The 22,630-nt window shown below is 38.8% G+C and overlaps 1 protein-coding gene across 3 annotated transcripts in view; it reads left to right on the top strand.

Annotated features, from left to right (window-relative positions):
- Positions 1–22,630, top strand: part of AP2A2 (adaptor related protein complex 2 subunit alpha 2) — a 51,105-nt gene that overhangs the window by 9,738 nt on the left and 18,737 nt on the right. For all 3 annotated transcript variants that reach the window (XM_054198417.1, XM_054198416.1, XM_054198418.1), the window contains exons 2-6: positions 7,496–7,564; positions 17,600–17,742; positions 18,378–18,571; positions 20,979–21,108; positions 22,070–22,171. In XM_054198417.1, coding sequence (XP_054054392.1) covers positions 7,496–7,564; positions 17,600–17,742; positions 18,378–18,571; positions 20,979–21,108; positions 22,070–22,171 — 638 coding nt within the window. The remainder of the gene's footprint in view (positions 1–7,495; positions 7,565–17,599; positions 17,743–18,377; positions 18,572–20,978; positions 21,109–22,069; positions 22,172–22,630) is intronic.

Here is a 22,630-nt window from a genome sequence, read left to right as displayed (position 1 = left end):
CAGCTCTCAAGGTAAATGTGTAACAATATCTTTAAAGCTGAGACTTTATCTTTTGTGTAAGAACTGTGTTCTTCCCAAGTAATGTTCCTAGCCACTGTGGAGTTCAGAGGAGAAGCTGCTGTTCTTAGCCGTGGCAGTATTCGTATTTCTGCTCTTCTAAACAGAAAACTAGAGTTGTCCTGTCTTCAAGGCCTGTTTGATAATTGAATGTGAACAGAGGCATGTTCTGTTAGACAAATGGTATGGCCACAAATAGTAACTGACACTACTACTTGCCTTTAAGAAGCATGAGAGAATACTGACAAGCTGCTTCTTATGCTAATGGAGCCTCCTACTCTACATGCTTTATAGTTCTTCATCCTAATGGTACATCCATAACTATAGGATTGTCAGATGGCCACAGAGCAAGTAAGGCTAAGAGGTGATGTGATGTAACTGTTGACCTGTGCATAAATTCAAAATAAATGAATTGTTGGGTGGGCTCAATTACATTGGCTGCTGGCTATAAGCACATTGGAGCCAGATGAGTATTGGGAACATCTCAAGTTTTGTGGAGCAATTTTTTTTTGCTTTACATGATGTCAGTATACCTGTCTCTGAAGAACTTGCCTGCAGAAATCTACTCTGCTCTGTATTTGCCTAGAGATCTGTATAGAGCAAGTGCTTCTTTGTTCCTTTGGGAAATAAATATGTAGACTTGGACAGAGGTATACTGGACTCCAGATGGTTTGTATGAAAGCTAAGAACTTGTTGCAGTTCTAGTTAATCAGCACAGATGCGCTTTGTGCCTCAGACTTGGCTTAGGCAGTCTCTACAGTTAGTATAGCAACAAGATAATCCTGATGGAGCAGGTCACTGTTCAAGCGAGCCACAAGCAACCCACTAATTCCAACCTTGAAGCACTCATTTAGTCTTGCAACCCTGCAGCCACGTTAGTATTAACGTATGTCAAATGAGCAAACTCAAAAAAATCCTTTTCCTGTAACTTGTTTTCTCATTCTTCTGTAGGTTGCAATGGAAAACTCGAAACTGAGATATGAAGGTGTTATTCTTGCAGTACTGAAGGTCTGGCTGTAGCCTGGATTACTGCATTTAAGAATAGTAATTGGCTTTCTGAAGAGCTGGATGACTTTTGATGTTCACTAGTCTATCTTTGTTAAACAAGATGGTAATTAAAGATAATAGTGCACTGCAGACTAAATTTACCTTGCCTAATGAAGGCAGTAGTGTGAAACCTGTCAAACTGCCAAATATGACGTAATCTCAGAGGATGTTGTGACTGGATATCTGTTTGCTCAGGTGGCCTGAACTGGTGTGGAACGTAATCTTATTGTGCTCTGGCTTAAATACTGTCCTACCCATCAGTTTGTATACATGGCATGACCTTTATTGAGCCTCTCCCAAGTTGAATAGCTTGGATACAGCACGTTTTGTTGGAATACAGCTTGGATAATTTCTTGATACTGGGAGCTGTGTAACAGCTTGGAAGTGAGGCAGAGCTATTGCCTTTGCAAGCTTTGAAATGTAAGCCTCTAGTTCTGCATCACAGCACTCCTTCAAGTGTCATCAGTAGTGGTCTTGTCTTCCTTTTCAACCATCCTTAAAGCTACTTATGTGTTTCTAGTGATGGTGAAAATCAAATATATTTGTAGAAATTCTTCAGTGAGTGTTACCATGGCTGAGTACCGTGATGGAAACTGTTCAGTTAATTCAGTTAACCAAACACATTTTAACAGCCTCTGCTACTCCCCTCACCCCAACCCCACCTAGTTGGGACAGAAGATCTAGCTAAAAATTAGTCCTTGTTTTTTTTGATACTTTTATTTTCTCTTTTTCCCTATCCATGGAACAAACTGAAGCTACCTGCCACTGCAAGATTTTGCTTTGCTTTGTCATCCTCTAATGTAAACAATAAATTAAGTTTGAAAAGGTTACCATGTGATATTGCTGCTGGAATTTAGGAAAATTTGTTTTTAGATACTTCAGCTTGGTTTTAACTCATGAGTTATGCTAAGCATTGTTATGTGACTATCCTCAGTGACATTTCACTAACTAGTACTGCTCTCTAAAACTGCTATAGGCACATATAGACTATGATCAATAATGAGGAGACAATTTAGGACTTAATTATTTAACTTGATTTCCAATGTATGGAGTTAAACTTTTGTCACCAGCTAGTTGCTATGCTATTTATGTTTGGTCAAGGTCTAGAGGAGATTATGTACTGCATTCAAAATAGAACGGTCTGAAGAAATTATTCAAAACAGGCTTTTGTTCATATGCTATGCAAGTTTTTAACTTTGAGAGAATAAACCTTCAGATGTGAATTTGATGTTTAATATGACTGTTCCTGTCAACTCACTGCTACAGCTGTGTGTGCAGGGGGTGGGATATGATTTTTGTGTTGCTGAGGTTGCAGTCCATTTCTACCAAAGGTGCTGACTTTACAAATTCCTGAAGTATTTTAGTCAGACTTCCCTTAATGCTCTGTTGCTTGCTTAGGACACAAAGAATCCAGTTTCTGGAAGTAACTGATAATCTGCGAGCATAACGAGTAGATAATGCCACTTGAAGGGTTTGCCGAGGGGTTTTGGTGATTTTTGTTATTTTTTTTTAAAGTAAAATTATGGCCTTGAATTCATCTTGGGCTAAGAAAAACTGGCTGAGACATACTTATTCTTGTTCCCCCTTCCTCCCCCATTTTTAACATCAGTGATTATTGCCATGCTTGTTGAGGTTGGTGGAAACAATTGCTAATAATGCAAAGCAATTGCTATGTGCTTTCCTTACAAACAGAACCTAAAGATATAGAGCAAGCTTTCAAACCTAGGTAACTAAATATCCTATTCAGGTTAGCAATACCCCAGACTGAGGTTAATGTTCTCTGCCCCATTAATCTAAATAAAGTACAAAATCTCCAGATTCAATGGTAATATTTTAATGAGGTGTGCTCTTCACTTGGTAAAAGGGAAAAGAAATTAATAATTATAGAAATAAAAATTTTCAACTGGAGCAGATGAACTGCTGAAAATAAGGGAAGCATTTTCAAGTGCTAATGTGATAGCTTAGCAATATTGTAGTGTTGTTTATTTAAAGAAACTTGCACCCTTTTGGCATATGTTATTGTCGCCATCTGTTCATAGAGCATGGACACAGGAGCAAAAGACTTCAGTCTAGTAGTGAATTCCTAATGCTGGAAAGTGTCTTAGACATGAACGCTTGAGTATCTCTCCCGCGTGCACAGGACAAATAATCTAATCCACTTAAGACAAATCTAAAATCTGTAGTAGAAGACACTTCAAGCATTAGATTGTACAGTGAATAGTGTAAATGCTTTAAAACCAGCTTACTTTAGGTTGGCAAGTTAAATTAGAAGAAAGCTCATAATGTGTTGTGTGAAATCTACAGGCAGTGGAAGCAGGGACAGGTATCCTGGGAAGAGTGTAGGGACACTGCCCGGCTGTGTAGGGATGGGGTCAGGGAGGCCAAGTCACAGCTGGAGCTGAACTTGGCAGGGGACTCAAAGTGCTTCTGTAGGTATGTCAGCCAGAAAAGGAAGGTCAAAGAAAAGCATTAACCCCCCTGATGAGCAAGACTGGCAAGCTGGTAACAACAGAGAAGGCTGAGGAGAAAGCTGAGGTAGTCAACAACTTTTTTGCCTCTGACTTCACTTGCAACCTCTCTCCTCGCATCTCTCAAGTGGATGGATTGGAAGGCAGGGACTGGGTGAGCAAAGTCCCTCCAGCTGTAAGAGAAGGTCAGGTTTGTGACCGCCTGAGGAACCTGAACATACAGAAGTCTATGGGACCTGACGAGGTGCATCCCAGAGTCCTGAGGGAATTGACTGATGTAGTTGCCAAGCCACTCTCCGTGATATTTGAAAAGTCATGTCAGTCCTGTGAAGTGCCTGGAGATTGGGAAATGGGAAACATTGCACCCATTTTTTTTTTTTTTTTAAAAAGGGTAGAAAGGAGGACTGTGGGAACTACTGACCTGTCAGCCTCACTTCTGTGCCTGGGAAGACCATGGGATGCATCCTCCTAGAAGCTATGCTAAGGCATGTGGAGGACAGGGGGGTAATCAAGACAGCCAGTGTTGTTTTACCAAGGGCACGTCCTGTTTGACCAACATAGTAGCTTTCTGTGATGAAGTGACTACATCAGTGACAAGGGAAGAGCTACAGATGTTATCTATCTGGACTTCTGTAAGGCGTTTGACATAGTCCCCCACAACATCCTTCTCTGTAAATTGGAGAGGGATGGATTTGATGGGTGGATGAGAAATTTGTTGGATGGTCTCATCCAGAGAGTCAACAGCTCAATGTCCAGATGGAGATTGGTGGCAAGTGGTGTGCCTCAGGGGTCTGTATTGGGACCAGTACTGTTGAGTATCTTCATCAGTGGCAATAGAGAGTGGGATCCAGTGCACCCTCAGCAAGCTTGCAGACGACACTAAGCTGAGTGGTGCAGTAGACACGCCTGAGGGACGGGATGCCGTCCAGAGGGACCAGGACAAGCTCAAGAAGTGGGCCTATGTGAACCTCATGAGGTTGAACAAGGTCAAATGCAAGGTCCTGCACCTGGGTTGGTGCAATCCCCAGTATCAATACAGGCTGGGAGGTGAAGGGTTTGAGAGCAGCTCTAATGAGAAGGACTCGGGGGGACTATTGGATGAAAAGCTGGATATGAGCTGGCAATGTGTGCTTGCAGCTCACAAAGCCAACTGTATGCTGGGCTGTGTCAGAAGAAGCGTGGCCAGCAGGTGGAGGGAGGTGATTCTACCCCTCTACTCTGCTTTGGTGAGACCCCACCTGGAGTACTGTGTCAGCTCTGGAGCCCTCAGTACAGGAACGACATGGATGTGTTGGAGGGTGTTCAGAGGAGGCCCACGAAGATGATTAGAGGGATGGAACACCTCTCCTCTGAGGACAGACTTGAGAGAGTTGGTGCTGTTCAGCCTGGAGAAGAGAAGGTTCTGGGGAGACTTTATTGCAGCTTTTCAGTACTTGAAGGGGGTCTTATAAGAAAGATGGGGACAAATTTTTTAGCAAGGCCTGTAGTGATAGGACAAGGGGTAATGGTTTGAAACTAAAAGAAGGCAGATTTGGACTAGATATAAGGAAAACACTTTTTACGCTGAGGTTGGTGAAGCACTGGAAGAAGTTGCCCAGAGAGGTGGTAGATGCACCATCCCTGGAAGCATTCAAGGTCAGGTGAGATGGGGCTCTGAGCAACCTGTTCTCATTGAAGATGTCCCTGCTTCTTGCAGGGGGGTTGGAGTAGATGACCTTTCAAGGTCTCAAAGCAACCTGAACTGTTCTATGGCTATATATTAGTGAAAACTGGTTAAACTTTGTGGTCCCGACAGATACATCTTATAACTGAGGGAAGAATATTGTGATTTCTAGCCTTGTCATTCTAGAAGTTAGTTGGGGTTTCTAGGTCAAATTGAAACTGTGCGCGTATCTCCTGCTTTATCTGAAAACCAAGATGCATATAGGTAGCAACCTGTTTCAGCACAGGTACCGTGGATTCTTGATCTCTGAAAACGTCTATCTTTGTAAAAGCCGTAAATGGATGAGTAGGTACAAGTAAGTAGTTTTTCGGGGTTGGATATTGGGGAAGTTGTTGGTTTTGGTTGCTTTTGTTTTCTTTTTTCCCAGATGAAGTGTCTGCCAAGGCACGCTGCACTTCAGTATTTTGAGCAGTGCCCCTCATAAAACAGTGTTGTAGAATAGAAAAATTCCATTTTAAGCAAATCAGTAGCTATTTTGTTAAGATGACAAGGCAAACTGAAATAGTTGCTTCTATTTTGGGCTAACTTGTTTCCATTTGTTTAGTGTGTTAGTCTTGCTGCATCTGTGCTCTTGTGGCCATTAATATAGACATATTAATATAAACCAGTTTTCTGCATCTTATGTAAGAGTTGGCTTTGTAAGTGCATAAATTCATTTACAACTTTTGAGTCTAAATCAAGAAATGACAGTCTGGATTAATCTGTATTTGTCATGGAATTCCCTTATGCTTTAAATACTTTGCTATTAACCTGTTTTAGGGCACTTGTTTCTTTGAATTACTTAATCATGTTTCACCTGGCGTGCTGTCAGATTATCTTTGGAATGGTAAAAGGGTGTTTAACAGTTATTGTATGACACAGGCGGTTTGGACATGCAAATGTAGTAGGATGCTTAAATGCTGTGAGTTGTCGAGTTGCTTATGTGGAAGAAAAAGGTGAGATTGGAGTTGCTTTGGAATGCTGGTCCTCATCTGCTCTTCAAGCCTTGCACTGCATTGGCTGTAGTCAGAATGGTGTGAAAGCAGGGCATCTGATCCCTACTACTCATAAGGCTGGAAAATTTTCAAACAGGGCCAGGAAACTTTTATTCATAACTTGTGGCCAAATACATGTGGTGAAGAGTAAAGGAAGCTATCTTCTGCTGATGCTAGTTGATGTTTCGGAAACTGCTTGAAAGTTTGAGTAGGTACAGGTCTGAATTTCCAACACAACTAGATAGCCAGTCTGCATTGCTGAAGTGGGTTTTGTTTGCTTCCCTCAAACTTCAAGCAACTGAATTGGATATTTTACCCTACCATGCTCACTCACGTAGGAGATAATTGACCCAGACCTCTATAGAATCTCAATCGCCAAATCCTAAAACGCCAAAGAATAGTAAGCTGCTTTGTTTTGGACAATGCAAGTATTACTTGAATAAGCTTGAATTATCAGAGCTTAAACTGCACCTTATTTCTCTGAATATCTAACTTGAATGGGCACTAGATATCCTGATGCCTATTCTTGGAATGAAAATTGATATGAAATATGCACTGTGCTGAGAAGCCTAAGGTGCTGAAGTCACCAAATAAAAATGTGCATTTTAAATATTTCTGGTTTTTTTAAGTTACTTTCTTGGGGCATATTAAAAGTCTGAACTTACGCATGCATCCTGTCTGTTTGAGGTCTTTGGGCTACTTGTAAGTTTACTGCTTTTCCTTTTCAGTGTTGGTTAAGAATGTTTTTAAAGCTGTTGAACTGAATGACCATTCAATAGAGAAACAATAAATTGGCTTGGGGGAATAACACAAGCTGTTTGGTATAAGATTGTGCTTAGGAGCCTCTTTCCTTCAGAGAATTGTCAACCTAGTAGTCAATTGGAAGTAAAATTCAGCTTTCCCTTGCCAGTTTAAGGAATAGAAAAACTGAAGCATTTGTGAAAGTAATAAAGGCATCTCAGATTAATTGTATGCAACTGATACTGTCTAAAGTCTGCAGAGCTTCTTGAACAGGGAGGTCCTCTTAGCTTCTCAAATTCCCTTATAAAGCAATGCTCGAGTTACCTCTGTGATGTTTGCCTTCGTTAGTCCTAATACTGGAAAGGGAGAGTAATAATTCCTCCTGATATTTGTATGTTCACACAGCATGGTTTGTGGAAGCCAGCGTAGGGTGTTGGAGGGCTGTCTGAAGCATGGTATCCTGATGTCTGTTCTTTTGATTTCAGGCAAAAGTAAAGAAGCGGAGATAAAAAGGATAAATAAAGAACTAGCGAACATTCGTTCAAAATTTAAAGGTAAGTGACTTGATCATATTAAACTATACGTATTTCCTCATATGACATTCTTCTATGGGTTTTTGTTTTGTTTTTACATGTTTAGACATTTTCATCAACTGCTGATGGAAGCAAAATGCTAGAGCAGGCTGTTAGAATAACTATTGAAAATGCGCTCTTAACTAAAGATCTTCTTGACAGTCCTATGACTCTTGGCCATAACAGAAGAAAACTCCCTGCTCTATCAAAGAATTGAGCTACCGTTCACAAACTTTTTCTAATATTTTGTGTTCTAACCATGTGACTGCTCAGTCTGTTTTCTTCCAGAAGGCCATGAACTAGTGTGAAGAAACATGTACATATACTACATTATATATGTTACATTACAAATAATTACATAGCGTAATTATTTCAAGTGAAACAACAGAATCTGTTTAAACTTCTCCTCCTTCCCCCACTCTTCCCTGTCTTCCCCCCTCCCCCCCATCCCGTTAAGGGAAGTAATGGGTTAGGCTGTCTTCTAGCAGGATTAAGATAAAAATGTGTTAGTTGATAAAGCTATACATCTTGACCACTCCCATGAGCAACAGCAATAGAAATTATTCATATGAAGCAAGGGATATCCAGTGACTCATTCCATCCTCGTGAGTTCCCAGACGCAGCAATTCACTTTTAAACAACACATGGTAAAACTCCTGCTGTAACTGTATTCAAGCTGTGTATGTGGCTTCAAATTTTAACGATTCTGAGGGGTAGTTGAGATGCTTTTGAATGGAGTTCTACCAGTAGTGTCTGTGGCAAACATTCTGTTTAAATAGATAGGCGGCTCTGTGTGTAGCTAGATAAGGTGTTGCAGTGTGGAAGTCATATGTGGCTTCAGAATTTGCTGTATACCCTCTTACCTTAATGATCTGTGCTGACTTCGACTAATGTGTCTATTTGGAATGCTCAATGCATTAGCAAAGCCTGAAATAGCCTTCCTGAACTTCATAGGGATCTGTTGCTACTCAATTAACTTCTTAAGTCTGCAGAAACTTCTTAAACAGTTTTTAATTAAGTGGTATGTCTCTTAAAGGCATATGAAGACCTGCAAAAACTTGAGTGTTAACAACAGCTTGGAAGGAAAAGTTGACCACAGTGCAAGACACTCAAGAAAAGTTAAGAAATTCTTCTAAATTAGAAGCCATCACATGCCTCTGTGCTAACGTTTTTCCTCTTAGAAATTTCAGCATACTTTGTTCAGTTTGGTAACTTCAGTTGTAGGGTTACTGAGGAAAATTTAATTTTTTTTTTCCTAGGGTAAACAGAAAAAGGAACTTTCATTTAGTCACCTCCCAATGCTGTCACACTGTTTTTTTTCAATTCCTTTTCATTGCAAAGCTTCCATCTAACACCGACGTTGTTCTGATTTTATTTTTTTTTATTTTTTGATATAAGTAGCAGGCTTTGCATAGTCTGTTCTCCAGACTATTCTCCATCTCCAAGTCTAAATGGACACAAGTTTTGGTTACTAGGTTTAACCAGCAGATATTGCCTCCATGTACTAAGTGTGCGTGCACACTGAACAACTAGCACATAGTTCAAGGGTCTACTAGAAGCCTGCATACAAGAGTAACAGCCATTTTTCTAGTTACAGCTGTATGATTAAAGTGGATCATCTTATTGCCTAGTAAATTTCAGCCTAAAATTGTAACTTTTAAATAAAGCAGTTTAATCTCGAAGCAAGATCTATACTAGACAAATTAAGTATATCTTTCAGATAAAGAGACTGAGTTTAATTAAAAACTGTTTAAGAAGTTTCTGCACACTTACTTGAAGTTTCATGTTACTTTATCTTTCAACTAATTTTACTAAGTTGATTAATCTGGAAGATACAGCCACAAAGACTGTTCGTTTTCTCTTGGTCTGTGTTTGTAAAACTGCTTGCTGTCAGATACCAGCATTGTTGATTATGGCTGATGCTGAAATTGATTTTTAGCACATAATTTGTTTACTTAATTGTTTAAACAGGACAGGTCTTTCTAGAAAGCAGGATGTCACTTTCTCTTTATATATATTAACAGTTACTCCACTATGCCCTTCTATCATCAAGAACCACCAGAGTTAAAACCTAGCTGGAAACCTTGCTGCAGTCACACTAGCACAGAAATGTAGTTCTTCAGCAAACTAACTTCAGGCTGCACTGCCTTTTTTTTTATTTTGATTTGGTTGATGGGCATGCTGTACGCTGTTTGCAAAACCTAATCAATTTTTCACTAATGAAACCGGAAGCTTTCATCAGGCTAAATCTTCCTTTTGCAGTGAAGGTATGAAAACTTCAAAAGGCATGAAAAAATGAAAGTTATTGAAGCTCCTGTAGAACCTCACAGCCTGCTGTGTGTACCAGTGTGTTTGAAACGTGAAGGAGATTCTGTCAGAACTGCTTACTTCACTGCCAGAGTTAAACGCGCTGTTGTAAAGGAATGCGATAAGGAATTGCAGAAAAGTTCATAATGGTTAAAGCTGTTTAAGTACTGACTTGCAGGTATATAGTCCAATTCATACTGTTTGTCTGTGGTCAAATACTATTAAGTAATCCTCTTTAGATAGGAGCAGTTAGTATCTCTATAGTCTGTATAAAAGCCACTGTATTACTAACTTTAAGAAAACTTGTCAGTAGTGAAACTCTTAAGTGAACTGAATTCTGTCAGAATAGCATTCTCTGGTTAACTAGGTAGTTTGGTAACTGTGTTGTATCACTGATTAATCTTAGGTTAAGCAGCTGCTGATGGCACAGTTCATAAAAAAAATCTGTTCCTCAGTTTTGCAAGGTATTTTGTGACTTAAGTACAAAAATAGCTAAAAATGCATGCACAGTTAATTCTTTTCTGATTGATTGTGATGCAGGGAGAAATTATCATAGGAACCTTTGTGTAGAACCATGTATTGGGCAATGATCAGAGAGTAGAGGTGCTTTCAGCAAAGTAGTGCAGTAACTTTAGCCTGCGTACCTTGTGTAGCATCCTTTAAGCACAGTTTAAATAGTTTTGAATAAATATCTGTGTATGGTCATTCGGTAGCTTAAGTGAAAGATGACTAAACCTTCCTATAACCTTCATTATGGCTACTTTATTATGCAATCTGTATAGATTTTAAGTGAAAAATCTTACTTAACTGAAGACAGCCTGATATAGCCTGAATGGAAACTAGACATAAATGTCACAATTTGGAAGAGGCTGAGTTTGGACAAGTTGTTGTGTAACTGCTTGAGGTCTTGAGAGTGTGATGAGATAGCTGTGTATCTTTCTGCTGCAGAAGTTCTATGTGGCCCTTGCAGAAGGGCTCTATAAAAGGAAACAGACCTTCATAATGCATTTTATGCTTGGTTTAAGTGGAGATCATTCAATTTAACCCAGTTTCTTTTTATGTGGCTCTGGCTTCTAAAAAAGTCTTTAAATACTTTGGATTAAGACAAATGTATGACTGTGAATTTAAGATGGAGTCCCTTGCTAAAGAATTATGGGGAATACTGGAGCCCTGGGTTAATTACCTGTCCGAAGATGCAGTTGTTGGACTGGCTGCATTGCTATAACCAGGGAAAGGTCTGACTATATATAAGAAGCAGGGCTGGCAGTAGTGCCTCTTGATACAGATACGTTCTTGCTTGAGACTAGCATAAGAGATTGGTATACCATAAGTATCCTGTCCTTCGTCTGGACTGTCATACTCTTCTGCATACTCTATTGCATACACTGTATCTAGATCCCTGCCCCGTGTAACTGGCAAGATATGTTCTTAAACTGTAAGAGAGGCTAAGTATTTCTACTTCTGTTCCATCATGCAGGTAGCTGGCAAGCCTTTTACCTGCTTTATGTTGGGTAACCTACTATTTTGTATTTAAGTATGCTAGTACTTAGCAGACTGGGATGAGGCTGCACATCTCTGGAAGAGCCATACTTTCCTTGCACTGATGGAACGTGTGCCACTGGCATTGGGTTCTGATCTGTCTTCTGTGCTCTGAGCTCAGAAGGAATCTACTATCTCTGTACTTAAGGTGACTTTGTCTCTTGTTCCAGCATGAGGAAGCTCCATAGCCGAGGTCAATGTGTCCTTGACGGTTGCTTTAAATGCTTCTGCATTAACTGAGATAAGATGCGTTGTAGTAGAGAGAAACTACAGTAGTGTAATAAAGCAGAAGTTGTAGGAGTTAAGTGTGGAGAAATACTGTTCCTTTTGTTTTACATGTTTAGACTGTAAGCTGATTATGCTCTCATGCTTGAGACAAACTAGAAGCCTGGCTGTCAGAGTAGTAATTGCTTTGTAAATGAGTGAAAAAATACCTAGTTTGTTTATTTGTTGTGTCATTTTGATCTCTCAGATCAGAATTTGTGTACTAATGAAACTGCCCACAAATCTATAAGCTGTTTCTGCAGTCAAAGGAACTTTGTTCTCTGCTTGGTTTGGGCTTGTTCTTTTTTCCAGATCTGGCAGTAGATTCTAGTTTTGTTCTGACTGCTTTTTTTTTAATCTTAGTTTTGTCTTGTGCAGAAGTGCCCCAATGTCAGTTGGTAGTCTCTGCTTTTTTTTTTTTTTTTTTTTTCACTTCATCTCACTTGTTTTCACAAATGCAAGCAAGTCTTCTCCATTGTCCCAAACTACACAGTAACCCTTTGCAGGAAGTTCAGGATAAGCCTCTAAATACATGTTTTAAACAGAAGCTGTACAACAGTAAATTGTTTTCCTGGCAGGCTGTGAAAGTGTAGTCTTTATATGTAAAATGGTTTTGATTGGTTACACTGTCGTCTGATCATCTAAGAGATGTATGAATGCAATCAGACAGTAAAATAATAAAGTGTCTTCACTGACAAAGTAAACTGTTGGAAGTAAAACCGGGCTTCAAGTATCACCTGAGTTGTTGGGCTGCTCTAGTGATACTCTAGTCTGGTAGTGGTAGTATGGTAACTAAATACCATCTTATGGATTTGTAGCAGTTGTCTGCCACAAATATTCATCCTTTCCTATAGAGGGCTTGGACTGTCACTCCTGTGGAAAGACAAATCTTGTCTCAAAGTGTAGGTACATTCATAAAAAGCAACTTCATTTTTTCTAAGCCTTTAAGCTAGTAGTAGGCCTTCTGATACAGTAGATCACTGGATTGCTGTCAAGTGCGAGAACATAGGTCAGTGTCAATCTAGAAAGGAGGCGCACTGAACGCAAAGAAACACTTAAGTGTGTTAGCCATTCTGTTTTTGCATAAGTCATTACTGCAGTTTTAAAAGCTGATTGTCTTGTCTTTGAGAGAGCAATCAACCATCTGGATGCTAGTGAGATTAGACTTGTCAGGCTTCCTTTCCCTCTACCCCCCCAGTGAATATCGCACAGGAGTAAACTGCTTTCTTGCCGTCTCTGGCTGGTAGCAAGCCCTGTAACAGTGCAGCAGGCTTGTTTTTTAAGTATGCTATATTAGAATCAAAAGCAGCTGCTGTTGTTTTTTTTTTTTTTTTTAAGTCGTGGTCCAAATTAGAGACAGGAGGTGCTGCCTGGGAACCAAAGGGTCTCATAGTGCATTTGTGCCTTACGTCTTCCTTTTTGGAAGACTGCATGAAAGAGATTTATGAGCAATGAAAACCAAACTTTCCCTGTTGAAGTGGTAGAGAGGCGATGCATAGAAATGTGAAAGTAATAATTATTTCTTGATAATAGTACTATTTGCTGATCAGCTGTTAATAACTTCTTTCTTAGAAAAATGACTAATAAATTTTCAAGGGAAAGCAAGTAGCCCTTGAAAACGCCCACTGTGCTCAAAACCTGCTGACGTGTGTTCTGAATACTTCCTGTTTCTGCTGACTTGATTTGCAGTACTTGCAAATATTCCTGAAAGCATTTAAAAATTAGCTGAGTTAAAAGAAATGATTGTGTATTGCAATAAAGATAACAGAATGAGTGAGATTTCCTTCTGCTCTTGTTTGGATGTTTGCTTGAGGCTGAGGGAAGCTGTACGTTTTAACATGTACTTAAGCAATGAGGCTTGCTAGTAATGTTTAAAATAGAACCTTTATAAATTTTGTAAATGCTGCATGGGAGGGAGAGGAACTGAAGAGTTAAACTTGAAATTTCAGTAAGAATCTGATTCAAAGACCTCTTCAAAACATGGACTTAGACAACTGCCGTGAGACCTTTGACTACAATTTTTAAAAAGGCAATGATGTTCTAGTATTGCTGGGAACTAATAAGCCTTTAAAGAAGAGTTCTAGTTGCCTGTTACTTGGCTTAGTTTATAAATTTACCTGTTACTGAGGCCCTTCAGATTACCTTCAGTTCTGCATGCAAGGGAGAGAAGCTTTTGAAAGCAGTCAGTGAACTATTTTTTCTGTCTTAACTGAAATGCTTTTTCCTATTGATTTTACAATATTGGTTTTGGTCGCACAGGATGAAGGAAGCTGCTTTATTTGTGTTAGTAGGATGGTGATGTGTTTTGGGTTTGATTGCATGGCATAGTTTCCATCAGAAGTGCTTCAAATACCCCAAGATCCAAGGACCTTGCTAATCTCAGCTCTTAAAATACTGGCACTTGGAAGGATGTAATGCTTTAAATAGCCAGGTCTTAAACCTAAAAAAAGGGATTGCCAAACCATGATGGATACTTTGTTTTGAAAGTCAATGTGGTTCAGTGTATACATACTTCCATCTGTTTGTGTTCTTCACTAAGCAATTGTGTTACTGTATTCTGTACTCCCTCTTCCTTTCTGATCTCACGAAGTCAACACCAGAATCATTTGAGAACATGAGAGAATAAAGTTTATACTTGTGACTTCTATGTGTTGCTGATGGATTGTACACTAACAGGCAGCTGCAGTTCAAAATCTTGGACTCCTTGGAACTCTAGTCTTGGAGACTGGTTGGTTTTGGTTTTTTTTTTTTTCACTTACAGTAAAGTTTGTGTGAAGCTACTTTCCGATGCCTTTTGGTGTATCTGTATCTCTGAGAGAAGCAACTAATGATATTAATGCTATTAAATACCATAGCAATTCCTCAATTATGTGGATCTTGGACACTAGAGGAACACTGATTAAAATGGATTGAGCTGGTTTAGTGTCCCCTTCTGTGAATCATAGTAGTATCTGGTAGTGGTATCCAGCATCACCTGTTCCTTTAATCAGTTACCTGGAAACAGCTGGCTTGTCATGAGTTGGCATGTTCTTATTGCTAAGTAATATAAAGATCCCCTGGTTTATTCTCTGATTATTTGTTTTCCTTCCAGATCTCTTGCAGAAGACCAATTGAAAAACAAATCCTAAGAGCTTGTAAAAACTTTCCTTAAGCAGCTGAAAAATGTTTAAAAACTAAAGCTGTCACTCTCTCTTCCTGTATTTTTTTTCTTGCCTCTCCTAAGGAAGAGGGCAAGTATCTTTGATCTGCGTCTCCCCACCATGATGGGATGGGAGGAAGCTTCTGCTCGAGTACCACTTTATTGGGAAAAATAGTTTAACAGGAGATATTTATTTCCCCTGTTATAAATACAGAACACTTTATTCCTTTGCTGCTGAAGCCATTGTTTGAAGGCCACAGCAGATAGACAGGAGTGGCTGAGTTTCTCCTTTCCCCACTGGCCATATCGCTTTCAAATAAGGGTTGGGGGGAACAACGAAACCACCTTCTACATCCCCACCTCCCCCCACCCCTTCTGCACCTTCAATCTGGATGTTTTGCTCTGATACTTCTAATGTTAATTCAGATGTCCAGTAATGTAAACTGGCTTGGATTCGTTTGCTGACTCAGCAGGAGAATAGCCTTATGGCAGCAAACTAAATGTAACTTGAAGAAAACATGTCTTTGGGCAGCTTTCTGCAGAGCTGGCTGTTGCCAGAGGATCCTGACAGCATCCAGTATAGCAGGATTTCACTGTTATGACTATCTTCAGTAACACTGCCTCGTGTATCTAAGTAAAATGTGACATGTATTCGCTTCTGTGGTACAGACCTGAAGGCAACTTTTTTGTGCAGCATAAAAATAGCTTTAAGGAAAAGCTTTTTCTTGGCAACTGATATGCTGTCTGTGCCAGTTGAAGAATAAATTAAATACAATAAAAATCAACGAGTGTCTAAAGATTCAGATTTGAAGGGTATCGCTCGCTGTCTGTATTAAAATGGCAGTTGTGTGCTTAAATTTGCTTTCTCAGTTGAAATAAAACAAAAAAAGAAGTTTCTAGAGTCAAAATGGAAATCAACCCTCCAAAACATGTAGTTGCAGCCTGTAGACATCACCTCTTATCATTGTCTGCTTCAGTGTGCCAGTATGCTTTGTCTCAATTCACTAACATTACGTAGCTTCACACATTGATGGTAGCGCTCGTTCCTTCACAAACTGTAAATTTGGTTTACAGTGGTAAGGTTTCTGTTGTTTTTATACAGTCAGTGAATTTAGTGTAAAATCTATGGGAGCTGTAGATGCATGTGGCATGGGAAATCTAACTCACTTCTGCACCAGTGGATGAGAAGGAAGGAGGGGAAACTTCTCTAATATTAAGATTCTTTATTATATATTTTTATATATTTATTACACAAATCTGAAGCTAAAAAAAAATGCCGCTTGGAGCTTTTCCGGTAAGGGCAATGAGTTAGGAATATCTTATTTAAGCTTTACTTTATGCTGTGCTATCCTGGCTGAACTTGCCCATCACTAAGGAGTGCACACTGATCTGACAGACTAGTTAGTCTGGGTGCAGAACGCAGAGGCTAAGGAGCTTATATAGCCTTTTAGGCAGCAGCATCTATCAAAATTTTGCTACTCTGACTGAACAGCATTTGGATTTGCTTGATTTAGTGCATACTCCTTTCTCTCCTGATTTAGGGGGGAGGGCTAGGGAGAGAATGTTTTGTAAAAAGTGTGTGCTCATATGTAGCCCTTTTCTTCAGGAAAATAAGTGGTCTGCCTGATGAGCTGTAAGCTGCTGTACTGTTCCATGTAGCTTTTACAAGCTTCTAAAATACAGCAATACTGCAATGTAAGGCCAAACCTATTTATGATGTATTTTTCTTCTAAAACTGAAACACTTGTGAATACTTTCATTTTACAAACGGTTTAAAGCTTTCATGGTAATCTAATTTCATGTGTGTTTTCAAGGCTTTGGGATATATCTCTATCATTCCATTTGTCTAAAAAGACTTTCTGTTTTTATTTTGTTGCTAGTGAGTTCTCTACTCTGAACTCAGCTCAACAGAACTAGAGTTCTCTAGTGTGTTGAGACCTTTTACTGTGATAAAGGTTTGATAATTGATTTAACAAGAGAACATGTGTACCGAAGACACATAGCTGCTCTTAACAGAAACAGGAAAAATCAAAATTGAGTAAACACATATGTACTGCCTCTTAGCAAGAAAATACTTTAAGGACATAGCAGGATAATTTGGGAATTAGATGACAACATTATTTCATGACTGTCTTTTAGGATAGATAATGGTAAACTGAATTGACACGAAAACCTTCAGCTTTTGATTTTTTTGGGGTTTTTTTGGTTTTGTTTTTTTTTTTTTTCCTTATAAATGAACTTCAGATTCAGATAAATATTTAAAACTAGTATCATGTGAATGTCTTGTTGATTCAGTGACAGCTTAGCTTTTTTAGAGTTACCCATTTTTCTGTCTTGGACCATTAGGAAGAGCTGCAAGCTACCAGTGTTCTACGACTGGGAATAACTTTTTTTTTTTTTAAACACAGGGATTGTTTGATTGTCAGACATCTGTTGATAATGTCTTGGGATAACTTTCATGTGTTTAGCACAAAGTGATGTAAATACTTGTAGTCCTTTAAGTCAGACATAAGTGGCTATATTTAGCATTTTGCTCACTGTAGAGTTTAAAACTTGTGAAATTTAAGTACTGCAGTAGCTGAACTCTAAGTTTGTCCCTCTTCTGTAGGGTGATACACAGTGAATCACATGTCAATCTTAATTGCTAGGTACAACTGTAAGTCTCGTTACTGTAAGATATGATGAGGTACCTCGGTGGAACTGAGAAGGGGGGGAACCAGATGTAGGAACAACATAGGCTTAATTGTTCATTGTTTCTGGCTTTCCAGGTGACAAGGCTCTGGATGGTTACAGTAAGAAAAAATATGTCTGCAAACTGCTTTTCATCTTTCTCCTGGGGCATGACATTGACTTTGGTCACATGGAGGCTGTAAACCTGCTCAGTTCCAATAGATATACAGAGAAACAAATCGTGAGTAACTGAGTTTCTATAAAAAATAAGCTGTTCTGCCTAATATCCTGCCTCAGTTGTATGGTCTGTAAAGGACTTCGCTTCATTCCCACACACACATCCTGACTTAAAGCCTTATTTTGGGTTTAGCAGTGATTCAGAAATTTAAGCATACCTTTGTGCACAGGGAATCTTGTAATAATTGTAAAAGCTAAAATGTGCGCTCTGTGTAAAATTATTACTCTTGTTAATGAGTCTTGCGTTACAAGGTAAGTAACCTTTACATTTTCAGAATATCTCTTTAAATCTTCCTAAGTAAGGTTGTGTTTTTCAGGTACATGCAACTTGCTAGTGTCTGAATAATAAGCCAAATTCTTTATTTGCTCCCATTCATCTAAAATGATCTTTTGAGTATATGCTGAAATAGATTGATGAAATACTTAAAAAATGATAAATTAGGATAACACTAAGTTTATTCATTTTTGTTTATTTCACTTAATTTTTCGAGCCTTCGCTCTGCTATCTAAATATCCATTTCTGCCCAGATGTTTGGTATTCGAGGAGAACTGTATGTCTCAAGGAATTATTTGTGGCATTAACAGAAAAATAATTTGCCAGCTAAAATCAATTTTCATTTTCCTTTTTCTGAATCACAGGGATATCTCTTCATCTCCGTACTAGTGAACTCTAACAGTGAGCTGATTCGCTTAATAAACAATGCGATCAAGAATGACCTGGCCAGCCGCAACCCCACCTTCATGGGGCTTGCACTGCATTGTATTGCTAATGTGGGTAGCCGGGAGATGGCGGAAGCATTTGCTGGAGAAATTCCAAAAATACTTGTGGCTGGGTAGGTATGACATGCCACCTTCAAATACGCCACTAATAAACCTTTTCAACAACTCAGTTCCATTGCAGCAGCTTAATCCATGCTTAGCTGTACAGCCCTGGGCTTGCAGTACAAATAGTGACCGTTTCCATTAACTGCAGATATCTCGATATACCTGAGCTTGGAGTTGCTTGTGTAAGTGTACAAATACAATGTGAAAATCAACACTATGTCAATATCTTGAGTAGACTTTTACAGCTTTGATCACAGTTGTGATCAAGTTTTTGATCTGTATGAATGCGTGGCAATGAACACCCCTGAAATGTGTATGTTTTACTTTCCTTATCTCTCCTGATGAAAAGAAGAAATAAATGAACCTAAATAGATGTTTATACTACAAATTTTGTTATAAACCGAATCTCTTATTTAAATAGTTCTGACTTCATAAGAAATGTGAGAATATTCTGTTGTGTGAGCTTTCTTGCTTCTTCTGCTAGCTGTGTAAACAGCAATTTCTGTAAATGGCAAATAGTCACTGACAACTTTCTGACTTTCCCTTTTGATTGCTACAAGTCTCTAAACAGACCTGGCAGGTGTCTGGAACTGTAGTTAAGTAAATCTAAAATTAAACTTGTGACTGTAAGGCTAAAAGTACTTTGAAACTTGAAATGTCCAAGTCCAGATAGGGCCTTTAAAATCTTATGGATATGAAATGTTTTGGAATATGCATGAATCTTGTTTTATAAAACACTAATGTAAAAACATAACATGTTGCATAAGACATTAATGTCAGAACTGTATTAATACTCTAAATGTCAAGCAATGGAGCTTGCAAATGTTGGAAATTGTGCTTGCTTATGCAACACTAGTTCTGACTGTGTCTATTATGTGTACTGTCTGAGTAAGCAACAAGAGGAAGCATGTAACGTGATGTCTAGTTGTGGTGAAAATCTTAGGAATACTTCTGAACTCTTGAAATAGTGTTTCTATAATGCCACCCTTGAACACTGTTACTATTTTGCAGAGCTGAAATGTAGTATGTGCCAAAAAGAGGAGAATAAGCAGCTAGCACCTGATGCTCAGTATGTGTCTGGTGGAGGAAAATCGGGGGTGGGCAGGGAATCTATCCCATAATCCTACTTTTCTCAGACATGGAATTCCCTATGTAAGGGTGCATGTTTAGAGATGGCACTTTCTGGGGCCCTGTCAGGCTTGTTGAAGCCCTGTCCTGCACCGCCCTTTCCAGGTGCTGTTCTCCATGTAACATAGTGGAGACAACACTGAGATGTTGAGTCATGGGTTTTAATAAGATAACCTTAAATTCCAAAAACTTCACTTAGGGTCATCAGTTGCAGACAGAGCACAGTACCTTCAGTTAAGACTTGTTTGAACTTTGAGCTGTGTTTATGTTCTGAGATGAGTCTTCAGGGCCTGATTCCTTCTGCATTTCTAAGATAATATACATAACATGCTTATATGTACATCTCATCTAAGTGATCTGTGCAGAGTGAGCACTGTCAGTTATATTTGTAACTTTAGCATAGCTCCCTTGGCTTGAATGTAAGTTGGAGGGGGGGGAACAGGTTTGTGGTGGTTGTTTTTTTTTTTTTTTTTTTTTTAACCAAGGTAAAATTTGATCTCATGGGAGATTGGTAAATCCAGGAAGAACAGGTGGACTGAACTTCTACTAGGGATGTGGAGGTTTCTGAACATTTAAACAATGTTAAAAATTTAACCAAGACTGCACATTGTAAATTGCCTCTTAAAACTTTCAGTGCTCAGTACGTTTTTTGGCTTTTGTTTGTACAACATACAAAATGCTTAATTGACTTCTTCATGAAAGGGAGTTCACTGAACTAGAATAGCAGCGTGCTACTCTTAAAACAGTCCATTTCTGTGCTGGCAGCATGGATGGCAAGGTGAATAGATTCATGTGTTGCATGCTTGGTGATAGCTATCTGACTTGCATGCTAGCTGTAGGTACTAAAGGTATTAAAGTAGTTAATAATTTGTATCTGATATGCAGGACCTATCAGAAGATCCAGCTTTGGTCATGTGTATAATATAGTGTACGTTAACTGGTTGACTGAGTCAGTTTGGAAGAAGCTTGTTCTTGTGACTAGATGAGCTTGTGCTCGTCTAATGATGACCTTTCAATTCTGATAAAAAGATGTGAAAAGTCACTCTTAAGTTGCAAAGAATCATTATAGGGGCTGTCAGATGTGTAATGGTTGAAAACTTGACTAGTTAAACTTACTGGACAAAATTTAAGAACAAATACTGTAACACAGGAAGAATTTAGTGAACTTCTGTTTCAGCTTTTGTTGACAAGATGCTAGCTGGCTAGGGATGCTGAGTCTGTGCAAATAGTAGCATAATGCTGGCCTACAAGTATTGCTGTGACTTAACCACTGTATTTTAAATCCAGAGATACTATGGATAGTGTGAAGCAGAGTGCTGCGTTATGCTTGCTGCGTTTGTATAGAACTTCTCCTGACCTTGTTCCCATGGGAGATTGGACGTCTAGAGTGGTGCATCTCCTCAATGACCAGCACTTGGTAAATCAGCTTAATTATGCTTCTCAGGCCTACTCTATATAGAGAATGTCGTCACTTCTGCTGTTAAATACACTGTTAATTTATTTCTTCTCAAGTCTTTCAAGCAAGGGGGTTGCTGGGTTTTTTTCAGGTTGAAAAGTTGCCATATATTAATTTTTAATAAAGTTTTGTTTACCTGACTTTTTCTGGGAGATATAGAAATGGTATGCACAAGTTCTTCTTTTGCTCTGTCTGTAAGTAAATTAATCTTGTCTTGTGATCTGAAGTCGCATTGCACAGGTGTAATACTGATTTTTCCTAGGCCTTTTAAAATTAAACCTGCACTAAAAATGCAAGGCCCAGTTTGCCAGTCGTTGGACTTCCTTGTCCTGTGGTGTCCATGTTGTCATTCTTACCTTGTTTGTTCAGAAAAACGTATTGTTCTAGATAAGAGAGTCTTATTTTTCCCCCTGTCTAGTTACTTTATGAAATCAAGGCTATTAAGATCTGTGCTTCAGCAGTAATAAGAGTGCTTTAGTCTGCAGTGATATAAAATGTTTGTATTATACAAAGCTCTCTCTTCATGTTGGGTTGTCAGAATTCTTTCCTGGATGATGTGCTGCATCCTATTTCTTCTACTCATTCTTCTCTTGTGTAAGAAGACAATTTGCATCCAGACTTTTTTAGTACAGCTCTCTGTTATTTTAGAAATACTATCCAAGCGTGAAGCAAAGCTAATACAAAAATAGCATGAAATGCTCTGTGAGCATGGCAGTATCATATTGTTGAAAATCCTGTTGGATTTTGAGGATGTGTAATTAGTCTAACTGGTAGCCAAATAAAGGGCTTTTTACTGTGAGACTTTTGTCATGGAGATAAACTTAGTTTTGCTATATATTAAAAAATACTTGAAGTGAAATGTGTTAATGGGCAGCATCTTAAACTGTTACAAAATTGAATGTATTACTTTGGTTTTTTCTAGGGTGTGGTTACGGCAGCTACAAGTCTGATCACGACTTTGGCACAGAAGAACCCAGAAGAGTTTAAAACTTCAGTCTCCTTGGCAGTGTCTAGATTAAGCAGAGTGAGTCCAGTGATAGCCCTGATAATACTTTGCTGTTGCTTAATTTACTTGGCTTTCTAGGTCAGGTTAGCTTACTGTTGCTTATTTATTCAGCTTTCTAGGTCAGATTAGTTTAGTGTACCATTAAAAGTGAAGATGATTCAGTTTCACTTCATATAACTGGTTCAGCTAATCTCTTTTAACACTTGTTGCTTACCAGGGCAGAAAACTGTATTAGCTAGCCCAAACTTTCTTGATGTAATCCTTGCTATGCTCCAAGCATATGTACCAAAAAGGTGTCTTTCTCAGCTACTTGTATTTGAAGGAATCCTCAAGATGCAGTTGAGGTTTTTAATCCTCATTTTATGTTACTATAACACCAAAGAATAGTTGGATCACAGACTGATTCTGTGAACTTCCGCACAGAACCCTCAAAAATATAGCCTGTGCGTTTAACTTTATGTAAGCTTCTTACAAGAT

Source organism: Rissa tridactyla, chromosome 4, assembly GCF_028500815.1.
Source record: "Rissa tridactyla isolate bRisTri1 chromosome 4, bRisTri1.patW.cur.20221130, whole genome shotgun sequence".
Classification (NCBI taxonomy): Eukaryota; Metazoa; Chordata; class Aves; order Charadriiformes; family Laridae; genus Rissa; species Rissa tridactyla.
The sequence above is the reverse complement of the archived record's forward strand: the minus strand, read 5'-3'. Positions and strand labels throughout refer to the sequence as shown.